The 25,000-nt window shown below is 36.3% G+C and overlaps 1 protein-coding gene and 1 long non-coding RNA gene across 10 annotated transcripts in view; one reads left to right on the top strand and one right to left on the bottom strand.

The window, feature by feature from the left end:
• The window catches only part of LOC144959177 (uncharacterized), a 92,535-nt gene extending 77,950 nt beyond the window's left edge, over window positions 1-14,585 (top strand). For both annotated transcript variants that reach the window (XR_013642584.1, XR_013642582.1), the window contains one exon: window positions 14,452-14,585. This is a non-coding gene — a long non-coding RNA (uncharacterized LOC144959177). The remainder of the gene's footprint in view (window positions 1-14,451) is intronic.
• A 6,123-nt stretch (window positions 14,586-20,708) lies between these two features.
• Window positions 20,709-25,000, bottom strand: part of LOC144959006 (innexin unc-9-like) — an 80,826-nt gene continuing 76,534 nt past the window's right edge. For all 8 annotated transcript variants that reach the window (XM_078891332.1, XM_078891327.1, XM_078891328.1 and 5 more), the window contains 2 exons: window positions 23,287-23,504; window positions 20,709-21,103 (listed from right to left, as the gene is read on the bottom strand). In XM_078891332.1, coding sequence (XP_078747458.1) covers window positions 20,776-21,103; window positions 23,287-23,504 — 546 coding nt within the window. In that variant the 3' untranslated portion in view covers window positions 20,709-20,775. The remainder of the gene's footprint in view (window positions 21,104-23,286; window positions 23,505-25,000) is intronic.

Raw genomic sequence — 25,000 nt, forward strand, 5'->3', positions numbered from 1 at the left:
ATAATGTCCACCTAGGTGGGGTTCCTGGCCTCCTATAGTGGGCAGGGAAGTACATACTGTGTCTTCTATCCCCCTGTATCTAGGTGGGGTTCCTGGCCTCCCATAGTGGGCAGGGAGGCACTTACCGTGTCTTCTATCCCCCTATATCTGGGTGGGGTTCCTGACCTCCCATAGTGGGCAGGGAGGAACTTACTGTGTCTTCTATCCCTCTATATCTGGGTGGGGTTCCTGACCTCCCATAGTGGGCAGGGAGGCACATACTGTGTCTTCTATCCCCCTATGACTGGGTGGGGTTTCTGACCTCCCATAGTGGGCAGGGAGGAACTTACTGTGTCTTCTATCCCTCTATATCTGGGTGGGGTTCCTGACCTCCCATAGTGGGCAGGGAGGCACATACTGTGTCTTCTATCCCCCTGCCCTGTATCTGGGTGGGGTTCCTGACCTCCCATAGTGGGCAGGGAGGCACTTACTGTGTCTTCTATCCCCCTATATCTGGGTTTGGTTCCTGACCTCCCATAGTGGGCAGGGAGGCACTTACTGTGTCTTCTATCCCCCTATATCTGGGTTTGGTTCCTGACCTCCCATAGTGGGCAGGGAAGTAGTACATACTGTGTCTTCTATCCCCCTATATCTGGTTTGGGTTCCTGGCCTCCCATAGTGGGCAGAGAAGTATATACTGTGTCTTCTATCCCCCTATCACTGGGTGGGGTTCCTGACCTCCCATAGTGGGCAGAGAAGTATATACTGTGTCTTCTATCCCCCTATCACTGGGTGGGGTTCCTGACCTCCCATAGTGGGCAGGGAGGTACATACTGTGTCTTCTATCCCTCTTATATCTGGTTTCCAACATGCTTTCTGTCTTTGTCTTGGAATGAGATTACTTGGTTTTGTCCTGGCCTTGGCCAGAGTCATTGGCTGGGAGGGAAACAGTCAAATGCATAGTAAGAGTTTTGGGAGATGATAGTGTTTTTTCCCTTGTAAATCGTCTTTCTGTTATGTATTATAATATTTGTTATTTTGAATGTATGATGTCGCATTTGAGTGTATTCCTCTTTGTTGGATGTTGTGCTTGTGTCCGGATGAGACTTATAGGTGATCTCAAACTAAGTACATTGGTGGTATGCTGTTGGAATCTACATCTGATCCATATTTGTTCCCAGTTCACCTTTGTCTTACCTTTTCTTGGTTGCTTTAATTGTAATTCTATAAGTTTATACGATCCAATTTTCTTCCTTGTTACTGGGTCTGATATGACGTAAATGTGCTACAAGCGCCGTAAAATCATTAACCCTCTCCTTACCACCTACAGCAAAATCGTCACATTTGTTACGACACAATATACATTTATTCTTATTCAGATTTATTTTGTACATCACAAACTTTGAAAAATGGTCTTTGTTTAATTAATAAGAACATAAAGTTGTTTTGTAGAGAGCTTGTTCAAGTTTCTACCATTTTGGTAAAATACTGAAAATGTTTAGTAAGGAGAGAGTTAAAATCAAAACAAACAACAAAATGTTCACAATGCAGTAATATTAATAATTAAAATAGATAAGCACAAATGTGACCCTTCGCCTGAAAACGGTATTAAGTCGGGCTGGTTAAGATGTTGAAAATTGAATTTATAGCCAGAAAGATCAGACTTGTGTTGAGTTTGTATGTTTTATTGAGGAGAATGGATACCATATTTTAGGGTGCGAATGCAAACAATTTATATTTTTGACCAGTTTAACAATTTAATTCGGCTTCTAAGCATCTTGTTCGTTCCGACATAATACGGTTTTGAGACGATGGGTCACAAATAAACAAATAATATTTAAATAAAAAATTTAAAAAAATACTCCGACTATGACGTGGCCCCCCGAGTTATCTCAAGGGAAATAATCAAATCATTCACTTCGCCTGACTAATCTTTGATTTCGTTCTTTTAATATCATGATTTTTCCCTATAATTTCCCTGCAAACATTGGGGGTTCTCCGCTATCGTTAAAATGAATAAAACTAGACACCACTTGTAATGTACGGGGTTATTTATCCTTTCATAATTCAATCATTTATATCGACATGGTCATTTATAATTTTTCCCATAGTGGGCGGGGAGGTACATGCTGTGTCTTCTATCCCCCCATACCCGTTTTCCAATTGTTTCCTGTCATTGTCTTGGAATGAGATTACTTAGTTTTGTCCTGATCCTTGCCGGAGCTCCTTGGCTGGGAGGGAAACAGTCGAATGTATAGTTATAGTTTTGGGAGATTATATTTTTTTCCTTGTAAATCATCTCTCTGTTATGCATTGTATTGTGTTTAGTTTTCATATTATGTTATATGATTGGTAAACATTTGAGTGTATTCCTCTTAGTTGGGACCTGTGCTTGTGTCTGGATGAGACTTTTAGGTGATCTCATTGGTGGTATGCTCTTGGAATCTACATCTGATCCCTATTTGTTCCCAGTTCCCCTATTTCTTACTTTTTCTTGGGTGTTTTAATTCTAACTCTATAACTTTTTACTATCCCATTTTCTTCCTTTTTACTGGCGCTGATATAACCTAAATGTGTTGCAAGTGCCGTAAAACCCTTAAAAACAAAAACAAACATCATTTATAATTTTTGATACGATTCTTTAACAAACGTGTACTTCTTTGCAGGTCTGATACCCAGATTGTTATGGGCTCATTGTTATACTGGAAATACTCTCAAACCGATGCAAAATAGTCCTTTACTTCTTCTTCTTCTTCTTCTTCTTCTTCTCTTCTTCCCTTTTTCTCTTCTTCTTCTTCTTCTTCTTCTTCTTCTTCTTCTTCTTCTTCTTCTTCTTCTTCTTCTTCTTCTTCTTCTTCTTCTTCTTCTTCTTCTTCTTCTTCTTCTTCTTCTTCTTCTTCTTCTTCTTCTTCTTCTTCTTCTTCTTCTTCTTCTTCTTCTTCTTCTTCTTCTTCTTCTTCTTCTTCTTCTTCTTTCTTCTTCTTCCTTCTTTCTTCTTCTCTTCTTTCTTCTTCTTCTTCTTCTTCTTCTTCTTCTTCTTCTTCTTCTTCTTCTTCTTCTTCTTCTTCTTCTTCTTCTTCTTCTTCTTCTTCTCTTCTTCTTCTTCTTCTTCTTCTTCTTCTTCTTCTTCTTCTTCTTCTTCTTCTTCTTCTTCTTCTTCTTCTTCTTCTTCTTCTTCTTCTTCCTTCTTCTTCTTCTTCTTCTCTTCTTCTTCTTCTTCTTCTTCCTTCTTCTTCTTCTTCTTCTTCTTCTTCTTTCTTCTTCTTCTTCTTCTTCTTCTTCTTCTTCTTCTTCTTCTTCTTCTTCTCTTCTTCTTCTTCTTCTTTCTTCTTCTTCTTCTTCTTCTTCTTCTTCTTCTTCTTCTTCTTCTTCTTCTTCTTCTTCTTCTTCTTCTTCTTCTTCTTTCTTCTTCTTCTTCTCTTCTTTCTTCTTCTTCTTCTTCTTCTTCTTCTTCTTCTTCTTCTTCTTCTTCTTCTTCTCTTCTTCTTCTTCTTCTTCTTCTTCTTCTTCCTTCTTCTTCTTCTTCTTCTCTTCTTCTTCCTTCTTCTTCTTCTTCTTCTTCTTCTTCTTCTTCTTCTTCTTCTTCTTTCTTCTTCTTCTTCTTCTTCTCTTCTTCTTCTTCTTCTTCTTCTCTTCTTCTTCTTCTTCTTCTTCTTCTTCTTCTCTTCTTCTTCTTCTTCTTCTTCTTCTTCTTCTTCTTCTTCTTCTTTCTTCTTCTTCTTCTTCTTCTTCTTCTTCTTCTTCTTCTTCTTCTTCTTCTTCTTCTTCTTCTTCTTCTTCTTCTTCTTCTTCTTCTTCTTCTCTCTCTTCTTCTTCTTCTTCTTCTTCTTCTTCTTCTTCTTCTTCTTCTTCTTCTTCTTCTTCTTCTTCTTCTTCTTCTTCTTCTTCTTCTCTTCTTCTTTCTTCTTCTTCTTCTTCTTCTTCTTCTTCTTCTTCTTCTTCTTCTTCTTCTTCTTCTTTCTTTCTTCTTCTTCTTCTTTCTTCTTCTTCTTCTTCTCTTCTTCTTCTTCTTCTTCTTCTTCTTCTTCTTCTTCTTCTTCTTCTTCTTCTTCTTCTTCTTCTTCTTCTTCTTCTTCTTTCTTCTTCTTCTTCTTCTTCTTCTTCTTCTTCTTCTTCTCTTCTTCTTCTTCTTCTTCTTCTCTTCTTCTTCTTCTTCTTCTCTTCTTCTTCTTCTCTCTCTTCTTTTCTTCTCTTCTTCTTCTTCTTCTTCTTCTTCTTCTTCTTCTTCTTCTTCTTCTTCTTCTTCTTCTTCTTCTCTTCTCTTCTTCTTCTTCTTCTTCTCTTCTTCTTCTTCTCTCTCTTTTCTTCTTCTTCTTCTTCTTCTTCTTCTTCTTTATCTTTCTTACTTCTTCTCTCTTCTCTTCTTCTTCTTCTTCTTCTTTCAGCTCATCCCGCATTTTGCAGGGTTGCCATAATGAATGCGACATCTCTATGCATCTCGGTTCAGAGCATCATCTTCCTCCAGGCCCAGTTCTTTCATATCATCCTTTACATTATCCCACGATCTAGTCTTTGGGCGTCCCTTTTTCCTCTTTCCCGCTAATTGTATGTCCAATACTTTCCTTTCCACGTACTTCCTCTCTCGTTTCTTTACATTTCCCAACCATTTCAATCTATCTTCTCTCATCTTTAGTGATACATTCTTCACTTCAGTCTACCTTCGAATTCGTTCATTTCTCACTTTATCTTTTCTTGTCCAGCCAAGTGACCATCTCAACATCCTCATTTCTGCCACCTCAACTTCTCTATCTTATTTCTTTGTTGTAGCTGCTGTCTCTGGTCCATAAAACATTGCTGGTCTTACAACCTGGAATGGGCTGGGTGAACTGGTCATCATGGCACCACACCTGAACTATTTCAAGGCCCGACTGACATAAGCCCGCGCCCAATGAGGACGCCGCTGAAATAAAACCAGACCATTGGTTTCTTCAGCGCCAACCATACAGATACAGAACAGATGTATATATTTTCCCTTTTAGCCTTGCGGAAATTTGTTTGTCACACATAACTCCATCTCATTGCCCCCATCTCCTTGTACAACAATGTTAAATCAAACCCATTATGAAATGTGCTTGGTTATCAGACCTCTGTGAATCTGTTCACGTTTTTCTTTTCAACGATTAAAAAAAAAGGGAGATGGCTAAGAAACGACGTGCACTTATTTGCAGGCCTGGTAACCCAATTTCATTTTGGGCTCATTGCTGTAATGGAAATCTACAAAAATGACGTGAAATATTGTCCATTTATTTCACCAGTGTTAAACTAGGCCCAAAAGTGGGTTCGGATATCAGACCTGTACAATATGTGACCCTTCGCCTCAAAACGGTATTATGTCGGGATGAATCAGATGCTTAAAAGTCAAATTTAAACTAAACTGGTCAAAATGATGAATGACTGGTATTCAGCACTCTAAAATATGATATTCATTCTCCTCAGTAAAACAAATAAACTCAACGGAAGTTTATTTCTGGCCACAAATTCAATTTTCAGCAACTTAGTTATCCCGACTTAATACCGTTTTGAGATGAGGGGTCACATATAGGTTGTACACGTCGCTAAGAAACAAATCTAACAAATCTTTGTGAATCAATTTATGGTTCAGTTACCAGTTAACTGTCGTATGTTGGAATGACGCGAATTTAAAAATTTGGCCAGAAAACTCGTCCTTTAAGTATGGATCCATTTTAATGACCCCCATCTTGTCAAAAACTCTCAAACCTGGGACTTCGCGAGGTCTTCGATGAAATACAAGGCTTAAGAGTTGGGTTTGTTTTTTTTTTGCCAAGATGGGGGTCGTTTAAATAGATCGGTGTTTGAACGTAGCCATCGTTATGTTATAGCCTGATACTGAAATCCAAAAGGACTGGCATTTTGACGTCATTATTTGGTTTTTGCACCGCTTAGTGAGTTGTCGTTAGTAGAGCTCATGAAAACGAGTTATTTCATTGGTTGAACTATTGAATACAACTCACGATTTGTTTTCTTTTGTGGCCAAAGACTGGCATTTTGACGTCATTTTTTGGTCAGTGTGGGGTGGGGGGGGGGGGGTGGGGGGGGGAGCCATCTCGTATTCGGAGTATTCTTTTTGCAAATACCCTCGTGTCATGGCTGCACCATGAGTTCAGACATTATCCTGCATCATCATCATCATCATCATCATCATCATCATCATCATCATCAGGATCATCATCATCATCATCATCATCATCATCATCATCACCATCGTCACCATCATCATCATCATCATCATCATCATCACCATCGTCACCATCATCATCATCATCATCATCATCATAATCATCATCATCATCATCATCATCACCATCACCATCATCATCACCATCATCATCATCGTCATCATCATCAACAATAACAACAGCAAATACAACAACAGACAACTTGTTATATATGAAAAAAAAAAGAAAAATAACCCCCCAAAAAAACGAAATACATTAATTAAATTTTATTGATTATTTCTTATAATTACAAGGAGACGAAAAGAGGTCATCATGAAAGGGAGACAAATCATGACTCATTTAATTCAAACCAATTACCTCCACGCCCCAGGTACAAGAATCAATCTCATAACCACGACCGAGCAGACAAAAACAAACAAACAAAACATTAAAAAATGTATCGTGATTGTGAACCTTGGTCTCCAGCTCCATTTAATTTATTGTTTGGTTTTGTTATTAAGGGTTTTACGGCGCTTGCAACACATTAAGGTCATATCAGCGCCAGTAAAAAGGAAGAAAATGGGATAGTAAAAAGTTCTAGAATTATAATCAAAACACAGAAGAAAAGGTAAGAAAAAAGGGGAATTGGTACAAATAGGAAACCGATGTAGATTCCAAGAGCACACTATCAAAGTACTTTGTTTTATCATTAGGAAACCGATGAAGATTCCAAGAGCACACTATCAAAGTACTTTGTTTTATAATAATAATAATAATAATAATAGATCTTTATTGTCCATAAATATGGCAATTTGTCATTTAGTTACACTTGTTATAACGTTATATGATAACTATAACATTGAACAGACACCTCTACCCATTCTCTCTCTCTCCCTCTCTCTCTTCCTCTCTTTCTTTCACGCGTGCGACATACACAACATTAACATATTCATTTCATTTTCAATTCGTTACATTCTTGGCAATTCAACACCAAATATTATCATCATTATCAATTGGTCACTTCATCTAACATTAAACAAGTTAATCAGTCAATCAGTCAACGCATCAATCCTAGGTTTTGCTGTACCATATGAAATATTCAACATTTTTATTGCTGATGGAACGAACGTTGATTTATACTTGTTAGTTCCACATTTAATCTGACAAAAACTTCTCCCAGATGGCAAAAGACCAAATTCATGGTATAAAATATGTTTTTTTTTTATTGTTGGTAATTGAGAATGCTTTCCTTTCTATTGCTTTTCCATGAATTCTTTCTACTTCATCAACAGGATGGTTTATTATTTTTGATGCCTCTTTGTAATTCTAAATCATCATACAACGCTTTATGTAATATTAAGCGAAGGGTAGGTAGGTCTTCAATCAACAAATCGCATTATCATTAGGAAACCGATGTAGATTCCAAGAGCACACTATCAAAGTACTTTGTTTTATCATTAGGAAACCGATGTAGATTCCAAGAGCACACTATCAAAGTACTTTGTTTTATCATTAGGAAACCGATGTAGATTCCAAGAGCACATTATCAAAGTACTTTGTTTTATCATTAGGAAACCGATGTAGATTCCAAGAGCACACTATCAAAGTACTTTGTTTTATCATTAGGAAACCGATGTAGATTCCAAGAGCACACTATCAAAGTACTTTGTTTTATCATTAGGAAACCGATGTAGATTCCAAGAGCACACTATCAAAGTACTTTGTATTATAATTAGGAAACCGATGTAGATTCCAGGAGCACACTATCAAAGTACTTTGTTTTATCATTACAAGTACAAGTGTCTGGCCTGGAAACACGGGACCTTCTCCTTCTTTCTTTTCCCTCTGATCAGGCTAGCTAGGCCCAGTGCAGTGGCCTGATCTCCACTTGTATCTGTTTGGTTGGCGCTGAAGAAACCAATGATCTGGTTGTATTTCAGCGGCGTCCTCATTGGGCGCGGGCCCAGGTCAGTCGGGCCTTGAAATCGTTCAGGTGTGGTGCCATGATGATCAGTTCATCCAGCCCATTCCACTCCGAGATAGTTCTAATGAAGAAAGAATTTTTGTAGTTTTGTGTTCTTGTCTGTGGGATTTTGAAGCAGTTCGAATTGTTTGTGGCGTATCTCTCAATGGGGTTTTCGGTTATGTGGTTGGCAAAAGTGAGTGCTCGGATTTTTCTTTTGTTTGGTCGTGGCGTGAAAGAAGAGTCTGCCTTTATTGATGGTATTTGATCTGTTATAATCTCGAACGTGAATGACAGACGGGTTTCTTTTCTTCTTCATTGGAGGCTGATGAGGTTTCTTTCTTCTAACATTTTTGTCATGCATCCTGGGGTTCTGCTCTTTTAGTTCCCAGTTATGAACTTATCAGCGAGTTCCCTCTTTCCATCCTCCAAGTCTTTTCCTCTTCTTTTCCGAAGTTAATAATGTTTTCACTCACTATAAGATGTTGAAATTTAAAAAAAAAACGATTTTTGGTTGCACTATTCTTTTTAAACAAAAGTGACGGTAAGTGACAGGGTAAGGATAAAACCAAGTAATCTCATACCAAGACAAGACAGAAAGCAAGTTGGGAAACAGATATAGGGGGATAGAAGATGCAGTATGTACCTCCCTGTCCACTATGGGAGGTCGGGAACCCCACCCAGCGAGTGGTTTGTGAAAGACTAAGACGAAATTAGCAAAAGAAATAAATAAATTGAGCTTTATATAGCGCAATATCCACTAAATGTGCTCAAAGCGCTTTACAAGGGGTCCCTGGTCAACAGCACCATTTAACATGTAGGACGGGACATGACGCCTGTAGGCGATATTACAATTTTTCGGACAAAGACAATGCTGTTAACGACCAGGTACTCATTTTACACCTGAGTACGGTGAGAGAATGTGAGTAAAGAGCCTTTTCCAAGGACTCAACTATGCGCCGAGCGCGAAGCTCGAACCCAGGACCTTCCGATCCGAAAGCGAGTGTCATACCACAAGACCACATAGCCGCACAAATAAACAATTGAAAATCAATTTGGACATGGAAGAAAAAAGAAAAAACTGTATTTGCTTTGATTACAATTTTAATCGGCAAGTTTGATTGAAGACATAATAATGATATTAATATAATTAAATTTGATGGTAATATCTGAAGAGGAAAATGGAAAGAATCAGGATATTGGAAATAGGGAGAGAGAGCTTGAAAAATTTGAAAATTTATGTATGGTACAGTAAAATAACATGGGGTAATTTTGCCTCATGGCTTGGAAATTATTTGGAAAACAAAAACAAAAAACACGGAGTTAAAACTCTCGAGTTCATATGCACGGAAAATCGAACGAATTTGTTCGATTTTCAATGAGGGTGAACTCGGAGAAAGTTTAAGCAACGCGCACATATAGTTAGGTCTGACAACCAAACGCAATTATGGGCCTGTTTTATTAACATTGTTGTAATGATCCCCTAATTTACATCCATTTGCGAGTACCTACTTCCAATTCCAACAATGAGGTCACAACAATTTGGGTTATCAGACCTGTGTATATAAGTACACGGAATTTGAAGCATTTCGAGTCACGTCAATTTTTTTGTTGTAGTTATTTCCCCTTGTAAAAAAAAAGATTTGATTTTAAATGAAAGGAAATAACTGCTCACGAAACTAAAACATGCTCCAATTGGTCCTGTATTAACGAGGCATATTTTCCTTATAAGGCAAAGTTACACCAGTTGATGGTACCAAATTCTAGTAATACAAATGTGACCTATTGTCTCAAAACGGTATTATGTCGGAACGAACCAGATGCTTAAAAGCCGAATTAAATGTTAAACTGGTCAAAAATATAAATTGTTGGCACACTAAAATATTGTATCCATTCTCCTCAATAAATCATACAAACTCAACACAAGTTCTGGCTATAAATTCCATTTTCAACATCTTAACCAACCCGACTTAATACCGTTTTGTGGTGAAGGGTCACAAATGTATAAACAAACAAAAACTCAATATTCCAAGAAACATTTCATAATAATAATAATACAATTTATCTAGCTCTTAAGAAACGTCCGTTCACAAAGCAAACTATTTGGTGCAATTAACAAAAAAAAAATGTACTAAACCCAAAAACTAGAAGTGCCTAAATGAGCCAATAAGATGAAGAGAGAAAGATAAAGGGAGTATTAAATGTGACTCGTATATGTGACCCATCGTCTCAAAACGGTATTATGTCGGAACGAACCATATGCTTTTAAAAAAGCCGAATTTCATGTGAAAACTGGTCAAAAATATAAATTTATTGGCATTAGCACTCTAAAATATGATATCCATTCTCCTCAATAAAACATACAAACTCAACACAACTCGGATATTTCTGGCTATAAATTCAATTTTCAACACCTTAACCATCCCGACTTAATACCGTTTTGAGGCGAAGGGTCACATAATATAAGGGAACAACACAAAACCAACAATGTAGTGTTGTGATGTTCCCTTATATATATATATTATATATATATATGTATGTGAGTTACATTTACTCCCTATATCTTTCTCTCTAACAAAATGTAGTCTATGTAGCTTAGCCAAAAAAAAAAAAAAAAAAAAAAAATAGGATAAGATGGGTTTTTTTTCCCCAGCTTAACTACAAACGTCTTCCAAATTCTAACGAAGTTTTGAAAGACGAGATCAACTACGATACACTCTCTATCTATAGCATGGTAGGAATGTCGTGTTTTGTTGGCGCCCCGAGCTTGTGAATGAAGTGTATGGAAATAAACATTGCCCCCCCCCCCCTGAGCTTGTGAATGAAGTGTATAGAAATAAACATGGCCCCGAGCTTGTGAATGAAAAATGAAGTGTATAGAAATAAATGAATAAAGCAAATGTTGCTGCTCGAAGCTGGAAGAAATAAATAACAATGTGAAATTCAATGTAAGCTTCCATTTAATATACGAAAACAGGTAAAATTTATCAATAAAGGGGAAACCCGAAACATCAATTTTATCTGCTTTCGTATATTAAATCGAAGCTTACGTTCAATGCCACATTGTTATTTATAGAAATATAACAAAGGATAATATAAGAATGCTTCATTTTGGAATTACAAGTACCTTCAAAAATGGAAATGGCCCAATCAAGGAATATTTAACAAGAGCAAATAGAAACCAAAATGAATTTCCTTTTAACTCACTCAACCCTAACTCCGACTATATCCGTAGTATACCCGGGGTTACTTTTACTCCATGCCTATTTATTACATTTTTCTGAGACAAACGATAGGTGTAGTATCAAAGCTAATGTTTTTAGTTTGAACATGTTAATGATAGTATTTCGAAAAGCAGCAAAATCTCTAGGATTGAGTGAGTTCACGTGAGAGGATGCAACGTCAGTATCTCTAGCTCAGAGCTGCCAACCTGTTGATTGTTTTGTTTTTAAGGGTTTTACGGCGCTTGCAAAACACAAGCTGCCAACCTGAAATTTCAAAAATTCGTAGTTTCCAAGGGAAAAAAAAAGAAAGAAAAATTCACTTTAAATAACTTTAGAAATAAACAATTTGCTCCCAGCGTGGTCCAAAAATGCTCCTAAAAGTACTGAATATAGGTTCTAAGGAGCTAGACTTTCCTTTTCAACTAAATGTATTGAGTCAAAGAGACCATCTATGCAGCTCTGTACCTGGAGCCAAAAATTCGTATTTCTACGAATGTTTAGTAGTATGAGAACTAGGCAGGTATGGTCTAGATTACGAAGCAAAGACCAAAAATACTGTACCACGCTGAAAGCTCAAATCGGTGTCCATATGGCAGTCTCTAGATAGAGAAACAGTGCTGATTTCAATTATATTCATTATAATTTTTGCTTGTTTGTTTATTTTTAAGGGTTTTACAGCGCTTGCAACACATTAAGGTCATATCAGCGCCAGTAAAAAGGGAGAAACTGGGGTAGAAAAAAAGTTCTTAAAACAAGTTTTATGGTGAAACTTTGTAAAAGAATTAATATAGGTACATAGTACATAATGCCATTTTTCTTATTCATTTTCTTCATGGAATAGAACAGGATAAAAAAGAAGGAATGTTGAACATTGCAACAGATTAAGTAGGAATTGAATTACACTAGCGAATACACGAGAAAGAATGAAATATAGCAGATAAATAGACGATGTCATTGTGTTGGGTTTGGTTTGTTTTTTGTTCCATTATACCGACTAATGAGCGCATCGTATTACTGGCAATTATTGTTGATCAAGATTAAGTATAGACAATGTATTAAAATGTTATTTAAGGCATATTACAACATGAAATTGGTCCCGAAATGTAATAATAATAATAATAATAATAATAATAATAATAATAACAATAATAATGACAATAATAATAATAACAATAATAATAATAATAATAATAATAAAAATAATAATAATAACCATAATAATAATATTAATAATAATAGTGATTTTAATAAACAAAAACACTATACATGTATATCATATTTATATTTTTGTACATCTTTTGATTGCATAAAGGGGTGGGGGGGGGGAGGAGAAGAAAGAAGGAATATAATAAACCACTATAAAAGTTTGATTAAGTACAAAATTCACAACATGTTGAAAAATATAATGTGGTATATAAAACTTGAACCTTTCTCCACAAGTCTGATTTTCAACTGATATAGAAACTCGGAAAACATTCCAAAACCAAAACTGAGGGTCATCTTGCTGCATTGGGAGTAATGACTTAATGACAGTGCCTTTTTTCCTCACAAGAGTTACAATATTTTTCTGGACTATAAGCTGAACCATCCAATCTAATTTTTTTAAAACCAAGTTTATCTTCTATAAGCCTCAATAAGGAATCGCACATAGCTTTAAAAGAAAAGAAAAAAAAGAAAAGAAAAAAAAGAAAAACATGTCGAAATAAGATTTTAGCCCTAAACCAAAAGTAACAGGAAAATCGCACTTGTGATAAAGATGTTCAAAGATAAGTTATCTATTCATAGAATTCCTAGCAAATACCTTGTATCTGTGAATGCCACATTTTACAAAAAAAAAACTGCCCATTTATGTTTAAAAAAAAAAAAAAAAAGCAACAATAGAGATAAGTACTACTAATTAATGCTAAAATTCGAAGGAAATGCAAAATCTACATTTTATAACATAAATCAAGATATAAAAAAAAAAAAAAATTTTACATTGACATGATCATTTATATAAAGTGCCGATGCTATTTTTTGATATTTGCGTAGTTCTCTTCGATGAGACTTTGTGATTTTGATGAAATTGCAATGTTTAGTAGTTCGTAAAAACACGACGCATAATTCATGAGTTTAAGTAGAAAATTAGCAGATTTATAATGGCGATCCTTTGGAGAACAATTGGTGTTGGCATGAGATGTTGTTGTTTTTGTTCCTGTTGCCATATTACTATTGATGTTGTTGCTGTTACTCGTAGTAGTAGTAGTAGTAGTAGTAGTAGTAGTAGTAGTAGTAGTAGTAGTAGTAGTAGTAGTAGTAGTTAATTTGATTTCATTGTTTTCTGCTTCTTTTAATGTTATCATTGATTAATTGTTGTTGTTGTTGTTGTTGTATAGTCATTGTATCTTAACATAAGTTGCATAGGGAAATAACGAATAATGAAATAAAAACTGTACAAAAAACAATCGTTGTAATCTGTGACCTGCCACCCAATGAAGTGAATATATGAATATATATAATATATTGAATTTATATATACAAAAGAATACATTGACAATGCATTAATCAGTCAGTTGTCCGTATTGAATATTGACAAGTGAGAATCTACTGTAAATCTGGATCGTGCAGAGTTATTCAAAGAAATGCGAAACCAAATCAGCATTTTCTTGTAATGAAAATATGCCACCTGCAATGACCATAGTTCTAAATTTATTAGGAAACCTAAGAGTAATAGTGAATAATGACAAGAAATGTTTGTTTGTTTGTTTTGAAGGGTTTTACGGCGCTTGCTACACATTTAGGTTATATCAGTGCCAGTAAAAAGGAAGAAAATGGGATAGTAAAAAGTTATAGAATTACAATCAAAGCACTCAAGAAAGGTTAAGACAAAGGGGAAATGGTTCAAATAGGAAACAGATGTAGATTCCAAAAGCACAAAGTACTTAGTTTGAGATCACCTAAGTCTCATCCATAGACAAGCACAGGTCCCCGCTAAGAGGGATACACTCAAATGTTTATAAATCATATGTTAAAAACGGAAAAAATAACAATACATAACAGAGAGATGATATACAAGGAAAAAATATCATCTCCCAAAACTTAACTATACATTTGACCGTTTCCTTCTCAGCCAGGGTATTCGGCCAGGACCAGGGACAAAACAAAGAAACCTCGTTCTAAGACAAAGATAGAAAGGATGTTGGAAAACAGACATAAGGGGATAGAAGACACAGCAAGTGACTCCCTGCCCACTGTGGGAGGTCAGGAACCCCACCCAGATTAATCTTTTAACTCTTTTTAATAAATTGACTTTCCACATATTCAAATATATGGCTTTGATTTTTATGAAACATTTTGTGTTTCTTATTTTGTTGTTAATTTGTAATTGATTTTTCTTCAAGGAATGACAAGTGAGTAGAATGTTTTGTTGTCTTAAATGGTCCTTTAAAACAATATAATTATGGTATACATAAACATGGTCAAGCACTGGATAAAACAATGGAATCGTAATGGTCCCCAATTATCAAAACAACATCACGATGAAATATATAATATAAGGAGAGGTGTAAAAGGACTTCAAGGCAAGCCGCTTGGGGAAGGAAGACTGTTGTTGTTGTTGTTGAATGTGAGCTGGATGGTGGAATGCAATGCAATGTTTTGCGTATTTATTTCACGTAACGTGCATCTTAAGGTCGTTTGTATTGAGTACCAACCTACTCAAACTTTCAAACATTTGAAGAAATACTCTCTTATTCACGTTGTAGATTTTAACCAGTTAATGGCCATGCGCTGGAAAGAAACGTATTAAAAAATTTGGCCATAAAAATCGTCCTTCAAATATCCATTGATCTATATGACCCTCATCTTTGAAAAAAACTCATGAGGCCCCAGGTTTGAGAGTTTTTGCCAAGATGAAGGTCATTTAAATCGATCGATATTTGAAGGATGAGTTTTCTGGCCAAATTTTTAAATACGAATATCTCCAGAGTGCGACAGTTAATGGTTATTATTTATCTTGCTTTTTATTTATTCATTTTGCCTTTAAAATCTCTAATGAAATTTTGCGACACGTTTAAGACGAATAAACAACCTTATGAATCCCATCAAATCTATTTTGGGCATCGAGTGCCAGGAAGGAATGACAATATTATTCAATGGTTAATTAGAAACTTGACTAATGTCGTACAGGGAATAATGGGCTGGTATTGAGGACAATTCGACTATCCCATAATATTTAACAGCTTGAGCAAGACAGTGAGTTATATGCAAGGCACGGAGGAAGAGAAAGACAGAAGGAAATATTGTCTGATAACATCCAGGAATGGACAGGATTGACATTATACGAGTTGATAGAGAATGCCAATTATCATTTTTATTTTTAAGGGTTTTACGGCGCTTGCAACACATTTAGATCATATCCACGCCAGTAAAAAAGGAAGAAAATTGGATAGTAAAAATATTCTAGATGTACAATTAAAAGGACTTGAGGAAAAAGTAAGACAAAGGGGAAATTGTTCAAATAGGGAATCAGATGTAGATTCCAAGAGCACACTATCAACGTACTTAGTTTGAGATCACCTAAATGTCTCACCCATTCACTAGCACAAGATCCCACTAAGAGGAATACACTCAAATGCTTACATTATACACTCAAAATAACAAATATAATACATGACAGAGAGATGATTTACAAGGGAAAAAAATATCATTTCCCAAAACAATAACTATGCGTTTGACTGTTTCCCTCCCAGCCAAGCACTTTCACAAGGGCCAGGCAGGGCAAAACCAAATAATCTCATTCCAAGACAAAGACAAAAAGCAAATTAGAAAACAGATATAGGGATATATAAAAGACACAGTAAGTGCCACCCTGATCACTATGGGAGACCAGGAACCCCACCCAGAATATATTTCTAAATAAAAATTTTTCCACACATAAAAAAAGAAACAACTTTAGGAAAACATTTCGAACTCGAGCATAGCCATACCCCCCTCCCCCCCCCCCCCCCTGTCCTCAAACCAGACCAAACAATTGTACGACTTGCAAGGAAATGACTGATCTTATTTAAATTGGAAGACTGTGTACAACGATAAAAAGTTCCGTATTTCAAAATCGACTACGGCCATTCAATGTCAATACAAAAATCAGTGGAGCTATATAAATCATTCTGTAATCGTATCAAATATTCAACATATTATTTTTATTATTATTATATATAAAACAATGACAATAAATCTGTTTAATTCTTTACAGGCTGGATTCCCTTTTACTCTAACCTCACATGACAGCTTTTATTTTTCAAATGAACGTTTCGGGTTTCCCCTTTATCAACAAAACAGGATGAATGAAACACCACAGATGAATGAGATGATGTGGTAGTGGCGTAAGTTACGCCACTACCACATCATCTTATTCATCTGTGGTGTTTCATTCATCCTGTTTTGTTGATAAAGGGGAAACCCGAAACGTTCATTTGATCTGTTTTTGTAATCAAATTGAAGCTTACATTCCACTTACGTTATTATTCATAAGATTGGTGTAAAATCAAAGCCCGCCTGCAAAGAATTAATAAGGCAAAGTATCAATGGAAAGCTCATGACTATAAACTGGACTAAACTCTAAATTGCATGTTGATTATAATATATCTATATATATATTTGTATAATATTTTAAAATGCAATCATAACATATGAAAGAGATGGTTAGTTATTTACAAATAAACGGTGTCAATGTCGTTGATTAGTTTATATTCTTTTAATATTTGTATAACAGCGTATTCTGAGGCTATGGCAAAATAGTCTGATTTATGTCTTTGATCACATTCAAACTTCCGTCATTGAGACGTTGTAGCGATATTGGCAGGTTGGGGGTTTGCCTTCATTGAGACGTTGTAGCCATATTGGCAGGTTGGGGGTTTGCCTTCATTGAGACGTTGTAGCCATATTGGCAGGTTGGGGGTTTGCCTTCATTGAGACGTTGTAGCCATATTGGCAGGTTGGGAGTTTGCCTTCATTGAGACATTGTCACCATATTGGCGGGTTGGGGGTTTGCCTTCATTGAGACGTTGTAGCCATATTGGCAAGTTGGGGGTTTGCCTTCATTGAGACGTTGTCACCATATTGGCAAGTTGGGGGTTTGCCTTCATTGAGACGTTGTCACCATCTTGGCAAGTTGGGGTTTTGCCTTCATTGAGACGATGTAGCCATATTGGCAAGTTGGGGGTTTGCCTTCATTGAGACGTTGTAGCCATATTGGCAAGTTGGGGGTTTGCCTTCATTGAGACGTTGTCACCATATTGGCAAGTTGGGGTTTTGCCTTCATTGAGACGATGTAGCCATATTGGCAAGTTGAGGGTTTGCCTTCATTGAGACGTTGTAGTCATATTGGCAGGTTGGGGGTTTGCCTTAATTGAGACGTTGTAGCCATATTGGCGGGTTGGGCTTTGCCTTCATTGAGACGTTGTAGCCATATTGGCAGGTTAGAATTGCCTTCATTGATCAATGCATATTTGAATTATAAGATTTCTGGCCAAAAAGGTTTTACAATAAAATTTCTTTGCCAAAAGCCCAACCATTCTTGTTGATGTTAAAAATGACATAAAAACAGGTTTTCTGTCATAACCTCATAATATTCACAAACATCCGGAATGAAACATCAAAAATGAAATAAAATAAATTCCAATATGAAAAGATGCTAGATGAGGACAATTAAAACAAGAAACCCAAAGAAGATTTTGCAACAAAATAATATTAGATATAGAGTTACATAAATTCAATTTTATGGTTACATGAAATCTATAATCAGTGTAAAAGTTTGATGTTCTTTTTTAACATTGATCTCCTCGTAATAAAACATAGCATTGGTCCAAAGAACAAGAGATCAAAAGGCCACTTCATTAACAACAACGACAATGACAACAATAACAACATCAACAAACATCCTTTGGGTTTCATGTTTTAAAAGGTCACCTGGTGAAGCATCAACCTTTCCATTTGAAACTGACCTTTCACCTTTCCTTGTACAAAATTGTCAGATTGCCTTAGTGATTGATTGAAACATTTCTCAGCTTTTGAATGTGGTGAAAACCATAATACGTTTTGAATGCCACACACACATATACACAGAGTTTAAATGGCAAAATCATATAGATGCTTCTTTCCAGACATACGTTCAAACAAGTGGTATTCTCAAATGAAGGGACTTTGCCTCTCTAGACATACGTTCAAACAAGTGGTATTCCCAAAAGAAGGGATTTGCCTCTCCAGACATGCGTTCAAACAAGTGGTATTCCCAAATGAAGGCACTTTGCCTCTCCAGACATACGTTCAAACAAGTGGTATTCCCAAATGAAGGGACTTTGCCTCTCCAGACATACGTTCAAACAAGTGGTATTCCCAAATGAAGGGACTTTGCCTCTCCAGACATACGTTCAAACAAGTGGTATTCCCAAATGAAGGGACTTTGCCTCTCCAGACATACGTTCAAACAAGTGGTATTCCCAAATGAAGGGACTTTGCCTCTCCAGACATACGTTCAAACAAGTGGTATTCCCAAATGAAGGGACTTTGCCTCTCCAGACATACGTTCAAACAAGTGGTATTCCCAAATGAAGGGACTTTGCCTCTCCAGACATACGTTCAAACAAGTGGTATTCCCAAATGAAGGGAATTTTATTATTTATTTATTTTATATTTTCTACACTGGCACAGAAGCGGATGTTAAAGATGCAATATGGAACACACCGTGTTATCAAACAACAACAATTTTGTCAAGTAAATTTGAAAAGTCAGTTCCAAATGGAAAAATCATCAACAACTTAAAATAAAATCGATAACATAATTATATTTTTTTTAAAAGTATTTGTTCGATGAAATTCTAGACGTAGACGTATCAATCAATTAATAACAAGACACAATATCTGTGGAATGACATCTCCTCAGATGTGTCTGTCAGGCCGTGTTTAACGGCTTATTTTCAAATAATTGCCCCTTGTTAGACAATCTTACAATCCAGGGAGTTCCAGACAAGGAATTCAATATATGTCTCTGTTTCATTTCTCTGCTCCATCCGCCCACCGGTGTATTTCGTTATTTATCAAGAAAATTTGAGCACACTAATTAATTAATCGAAAAATACGCGTTCCTTTACAAAACACTTCAGATCTCACGACGGTGACATTGTGCAGCCGTATATTCTTCAATTAAAAAAAAAAAAAGAGATATATAAGACTTTCGAAAACCTATTTTCTTACTTCCATTTTGAGAGTAGAGGTAGAGAGAGCCTCGCTAAACAAAGAAACAATTCCGACCGACTGGGCTGCAATTCTTTTACAATATATTTGGGGAAAAGTGTGAAAGGATGGAATGATCCGATTTGCGTACAGAAAGTTTGTGTGTGTGTGTGCTCATCTTTCGGTAGTCCAGTGCCAAATGACATCATATCAATCAACACGCATCCTTTGAACTTTACCTCTTGGCAAAAAGAATCAATTCAATTATGAAATGGTTTTATCGTATAATTTATACACATGACAAAGTTTGGCTAGAAAAGGGTTTTGAACCTTATACCATTGGTCTAACACATGCAATGCGTCTGTATGGACTAGACAATCAGAATTCAACCTACAAAAAGATCAAATTTTTTTTATAATTTTAAAAATAATTTATTATTTTTTTCTCAAATATTTCTATCCTTAGTTTTATCTATTTATTTATTTTTTTACATTTTTATTTTTAGTTGGGAGTAGAATAAATGAAAAGAAAAAAAAACAACAATTATGCTGTTGTTTTTTTTTCCCTTATCAAAAATTCAATATACAAATCTACATAAATTATTAATAAGAATCAATGCTACGTAGTTGAATTATTTTTTTAAACACAAGATTAAATATAGAAAATTAATGATTGAGATTTGTCACGACAAAGAGATAGTATGGCTAACAACTGTAAAATGTTTTGTTTTTTGTTTTTCTTTAAAAAGACTATAAATAATAAGGCTTTGCAAAATATAAAAAGAAAGAAAAGAATAAAATAATGCCCCTCGCAGATCACAGATCACGTATATAAATTGTATAAACTATTTTTCTTTCCTTCCCTATGCACTATCATCTATCAAGAGATGAAAAATTCTTTCACATTTAGTAGATCAAATTTAATCTTATCATTTAACTTCTTTTTGTTTTTTAAACATGACTTAATAAATGAAAGGCCAATGGTAAGAATTGGAACACACCCTTGAACATTTCAAACATAAAAATATTGACAAAATCACTGGCTTCATCCACTTTTTTTTTCTTAAAAAGTGTTTTTAAATATTGTCAACATTTTCATAATCATTATAGTCATCAGACACATATTATCTTTATTATATATATTTATCAAATAACGTTTTTTTTGTAATTATTATTATTATTATTTATTGGCAGTGTTGTTTGCCGTGCGTTCGCTTTCACTTTCAATTCTGTGCTAAAGCTTCCTTCTCCTTGTCATGAGCTGCTTGGTTTTGTGGGGGTGGCTGGTAGTCCGGCGTGGGTTCGTCCGTACGTTTTGACCTCTTGGCCTTGTACAACTTCCACAACTTGTCCACCAGATCGGTGGCCACCAGTTCCGTCGAGTTTTTGGACACGACCCGGATGACGAACACGCCGTCGTCTCGTAGATAATCGTCGGCGAATTTCTGACACAATTTCTTGTCGAATCCGGTGTGGAGTTCGTTGTTGATCTTGAGGTATTTCTTGATGTAGCCGGCGCGGTTACGCTTCATGATGATTCTGTACAGCCAGCTGGAAAAGGAGATAAAAGAGACATGAAAATGGATAAAAAAATATGGAACAATCAAACATGCACAAACAACTATAATTATTATAACTGTAATAGATTAAAAGGGATAAAGGGAAATAATCATTATCTTAGTTACGTCCCTTACATAAACAGGAAATAAAGAGTAGTTTGAGAAAACCGTCAAAATGGCTTGCTGTTGTACTTGATGTAACTTATCACTCAATTCACTTCAATAACCCTTTTAATTTGGGTGGAAACCTGTTTTATTATTTATATTAACAAACAGATTAAAGTGTTTAACAGTGCTGATGGTGACAAAAAGTGAAAAAGTAGGAAAATGTTGAACGATTGCCTTTAAGCCCCATTTTTACTGCACTAACCCCCACTTTTAGAGCAATTGAGATGATAATCTATCATTGATACTCTAGCTAACTTCTGGAGAGTGGGAAACTGCACCTGTGTGTTCCACCACACATCAACTCTCTCATTGCTAGCACATTGTTTCGAGAAAATGTAATTTTTAAAAGGAGGAAATTCCTCCTCTGGACTCCAAAATCGCGGATTTCGGCGGATCCGAGGAAAACCATCAGCACTGGTTTAAATACACTAGAAGAGTGTATGATTGTTAAAAATGCTTAAATAATAAAAAAAAATAATTAAAAATACGTACACTCCTTAGCAAAAGTGGACCGTGAGCAAAAAATGCTTAAGAATACGTAGTATTTTTAAATTTTTAACGTAAGGTTGGCACCACTGCCTATATATATTTTTTTTTAAATTGAGCTTTTTTATGCAGCGCAATATCCACTAAAGGTGCTCAAAGTGCTTTCTTTACAAAAGGTCCCTGGCCAACAGCAACATTTAACATGAAAGACGGGACATGATGCCTGTTAGGCGATATTACAATTTTTTTTTTTCAAACAGAGACAACGCTGTTAACAGCCAGGTACTCATTTGACACCTGAGTACAGTGAGATAATGTGAGTAAAGAGCCTTCTCCAAGGACTCTCAACTATGCGCAGAACGAGCGAGACTCGAACCCTCGCAGGACCTTCCGATCCGAAAGCGAGTGGCATAACCACTAGACCACATAGCCGCAGCACGAAATCACACAAATACGCTTCAACAGTCGTGACGTCACTTCCTTCCTAATGACGCATGGTAACTTAGTAACTCGCTCTAAACTATCGGAACAATGGCGGACGCCCTTATGAAATATTTCTCAGACAAGCATAAAAGCGTATCCAGAGGGGGAAAAAAAAACATTATAAATCTGATCATGACTTTTACACATTCTGATCACAAGACATGAAAAGGTTCTAGCCAGAATGAAGAATAAAAAGTACCCGAATTTCTTTTGTTTAGAACCACGATGGTCGCCGTTTCTGGGGCGACGTGGCATCAGACTATGGAATCCAATTGTTGGCCTGGGTCCATAAAGATGTGAAAAGGTTCTAGCCAGCATGAAGAATAAAAAGTACCGATTTTCTTTTGTTTAGAACCAAGATGGTCGCCGTTTCTGGGGCGACGTGACATCAGCTATGGAATCCAATTGTTGGCCTAGGTCCATATAGATGTGAAAAGGTTCTAGCCAGCATGAAGAATAAAAAGTACCTATTTTCTTTTGTTTAGAACCACGATGGTCGCCGTTTCTGGGGCGACGTGACATCAGACTATGGAATCCAATTGTTGGCCTAGGTCCATATAGATGTGAAAAGGTTCTAGCCAGCATGAAGAATAAAAAGTACCTATTTTCTTTTGTTTAGAACCACGATGGCCGCCGTTTCTGCTGCCAACCCTAGCCCATGTAAATGTGTACAATGGAGAGCCAAAATGAGTAAGATTTTGAAAAAATGCGTCCAATTCTGCAAACTCGATAATTAGCACTAAATCTGATAATGGGCAATTAGACTATATTAGCAATGATATAATCAATATTTGAAATAATGAATAAGCTTACACTTTATAGATGATAAATTGTATCAACTTCCAGATCCATGTATAATTCTGATGGGTCAAGAAACATTTAGTGTGTAAGGACACCAAAACGTGCATGAATGCTAAAAATGCTTAAATAATAGAAATTTAATTATGCGTACAATCCTCAGAAAAATGTGTACAATGAATGAAAATGCGTAAAAATGCGTAAGGTTGGCATCAGACTATTGAATCGAATTCCTCTCACCTGATCAAGTTGATGCACGTCATGGTGGCCACCAGAACCAGCCAGAACCAGATGACCATGAAGATCTTCTCGTTGAACAGATTGATGGGCAGGACGCACTGGACGGTCCAGGTCTGGATGTTCTGGAGTTGTCGGATCTTGAAGTCGCACAGGGTCACCCGAGGGAACCGGGTCGATTCCTTCCACTCCTCGTTGGAGGATCCAAGCATTTCTAGGATCTGAACAAAAAAAAAAAGATTTAGGCAAAAAAAAAAATATTAAAAATTATAAAATTGAGTATTTATGTAGCGCAATATCCACTAAATGTACCCAAATCGCTTTACAAAGGAGTCCCTGGCCAACAGCAACACTTAAATTTAAAAAATTGAGCTTTTATATAGCGCAATATCCACTAAACATGCTCGAAGCGCTTTACAAAGGAGTCCCTGGCCAACAGCAACATTTAAAATGCAGGACGGGATATGACGCCTTTTCGGCGATATTATTTTATTTTTTTTCGGACACAGACAATGCTGTTAACGGCCAGGTACTCATTTTATACTTGAGTATGATGAGAGAATGTGAGTAAAGAGCCTTCTCCTAGGACTCAACTTAACTATGCGCCAAGCGAGGCTCGAACCCAAGACCTTCAGATCCGAAAGCCAATAAGATGGATAGAAAAAAAAATAATAAAGTGAGTAAATGTGACTACTATATTTTTGTGGCAAATCGGCTTACGATAATGGCCTGGCGGAACAACATATTCATCATCTTATACAGATTTCTTTTTGATGCCCAAAATTGACCAAATTCAAATTTTTCTCTTGCACCTCCCCCCCCCCAACTCTCTCTCTCTCTCTCTCTCTCTCTCTCTCTCTCTCTCTCTCTCTCTCTCTCTCTCTCTCTCTCTCTCTCTCTCTTACTCCATATATTCGTGCGTGTGATCCGTGTTCAATTTAAAGAATTTTGTTTAACCCTAGGAAAATCGTCACATTCGCTACGATCCAACCAATACTTTTATCACCCAAATTTCTTTTGTAAATCCCACAATTTACAGAAAAATGTTTCATTAAAGCTATAAAAACGTGACACTGTGTTAGTTCATTTTGCTGATCAATATTATGATATATAGATAGTTCGAAGTTGACGTCACTCAGGTCTTTGTTATTGTTTTTTGTTGTTTTTTTTTTGCCATCCGCGTTTATGAGTAATTCTCACTAACTGTATTAACCAGACTATAAACGTTCATGGATACACACAGTTTTGTGTGTTGGTCCGTTATTCTCCGGATGGCAATGTCATGAGCTTCTTAGCCAAGCGCATACTATCTATAAAAGCTCAAGTTTTTTTTTGTTTTGTTTGTTTTTAATGGCTATTGATAGTGTGAAGTTGACGTTACTCACGTCTTTGTTATTGCTTTTTGCCATCCAAGTTTATGAGTAAATCTCACTAAACTGTATTAACCAGACTGTATAAACGCTCATGGTTACACATTGTTTTGTGTGTTGCTCCGTTTTACTTCCGGATGGCAGCAGCCTCTTATGGTTCTCACACTACTATGTTATGACGATCGACCCAATCAGCAAAGTCCGATCCGCATTCGTCCCGCCGGGTAGCATCGTCACAACACATCGTTCGACCAGATACTCTGCCGTTTCCGGTTCTTGCCCACATCGGGTACCAAGCGCATACTATCTACTGAGTACTGACCTCACAGGCATGTATAAGGAGGGTA

This window comes from Berghia stephanieae, chromosome 13 (assembly GCF_034508935.2).
Source record: "Berghia stephanieae isolate SIO BIC M18660-M18661 chromosome 13, UCSD_Bste_1.3, whole genome shotgun sequence".
In the NCBI taxonomy this organism is placed as follows: Eukaryota; Metazoa; Mollusca; class Gastropoda; order Nudibranchia; family Aeolidiidae; genus Berghia; species Berghia stephanieae.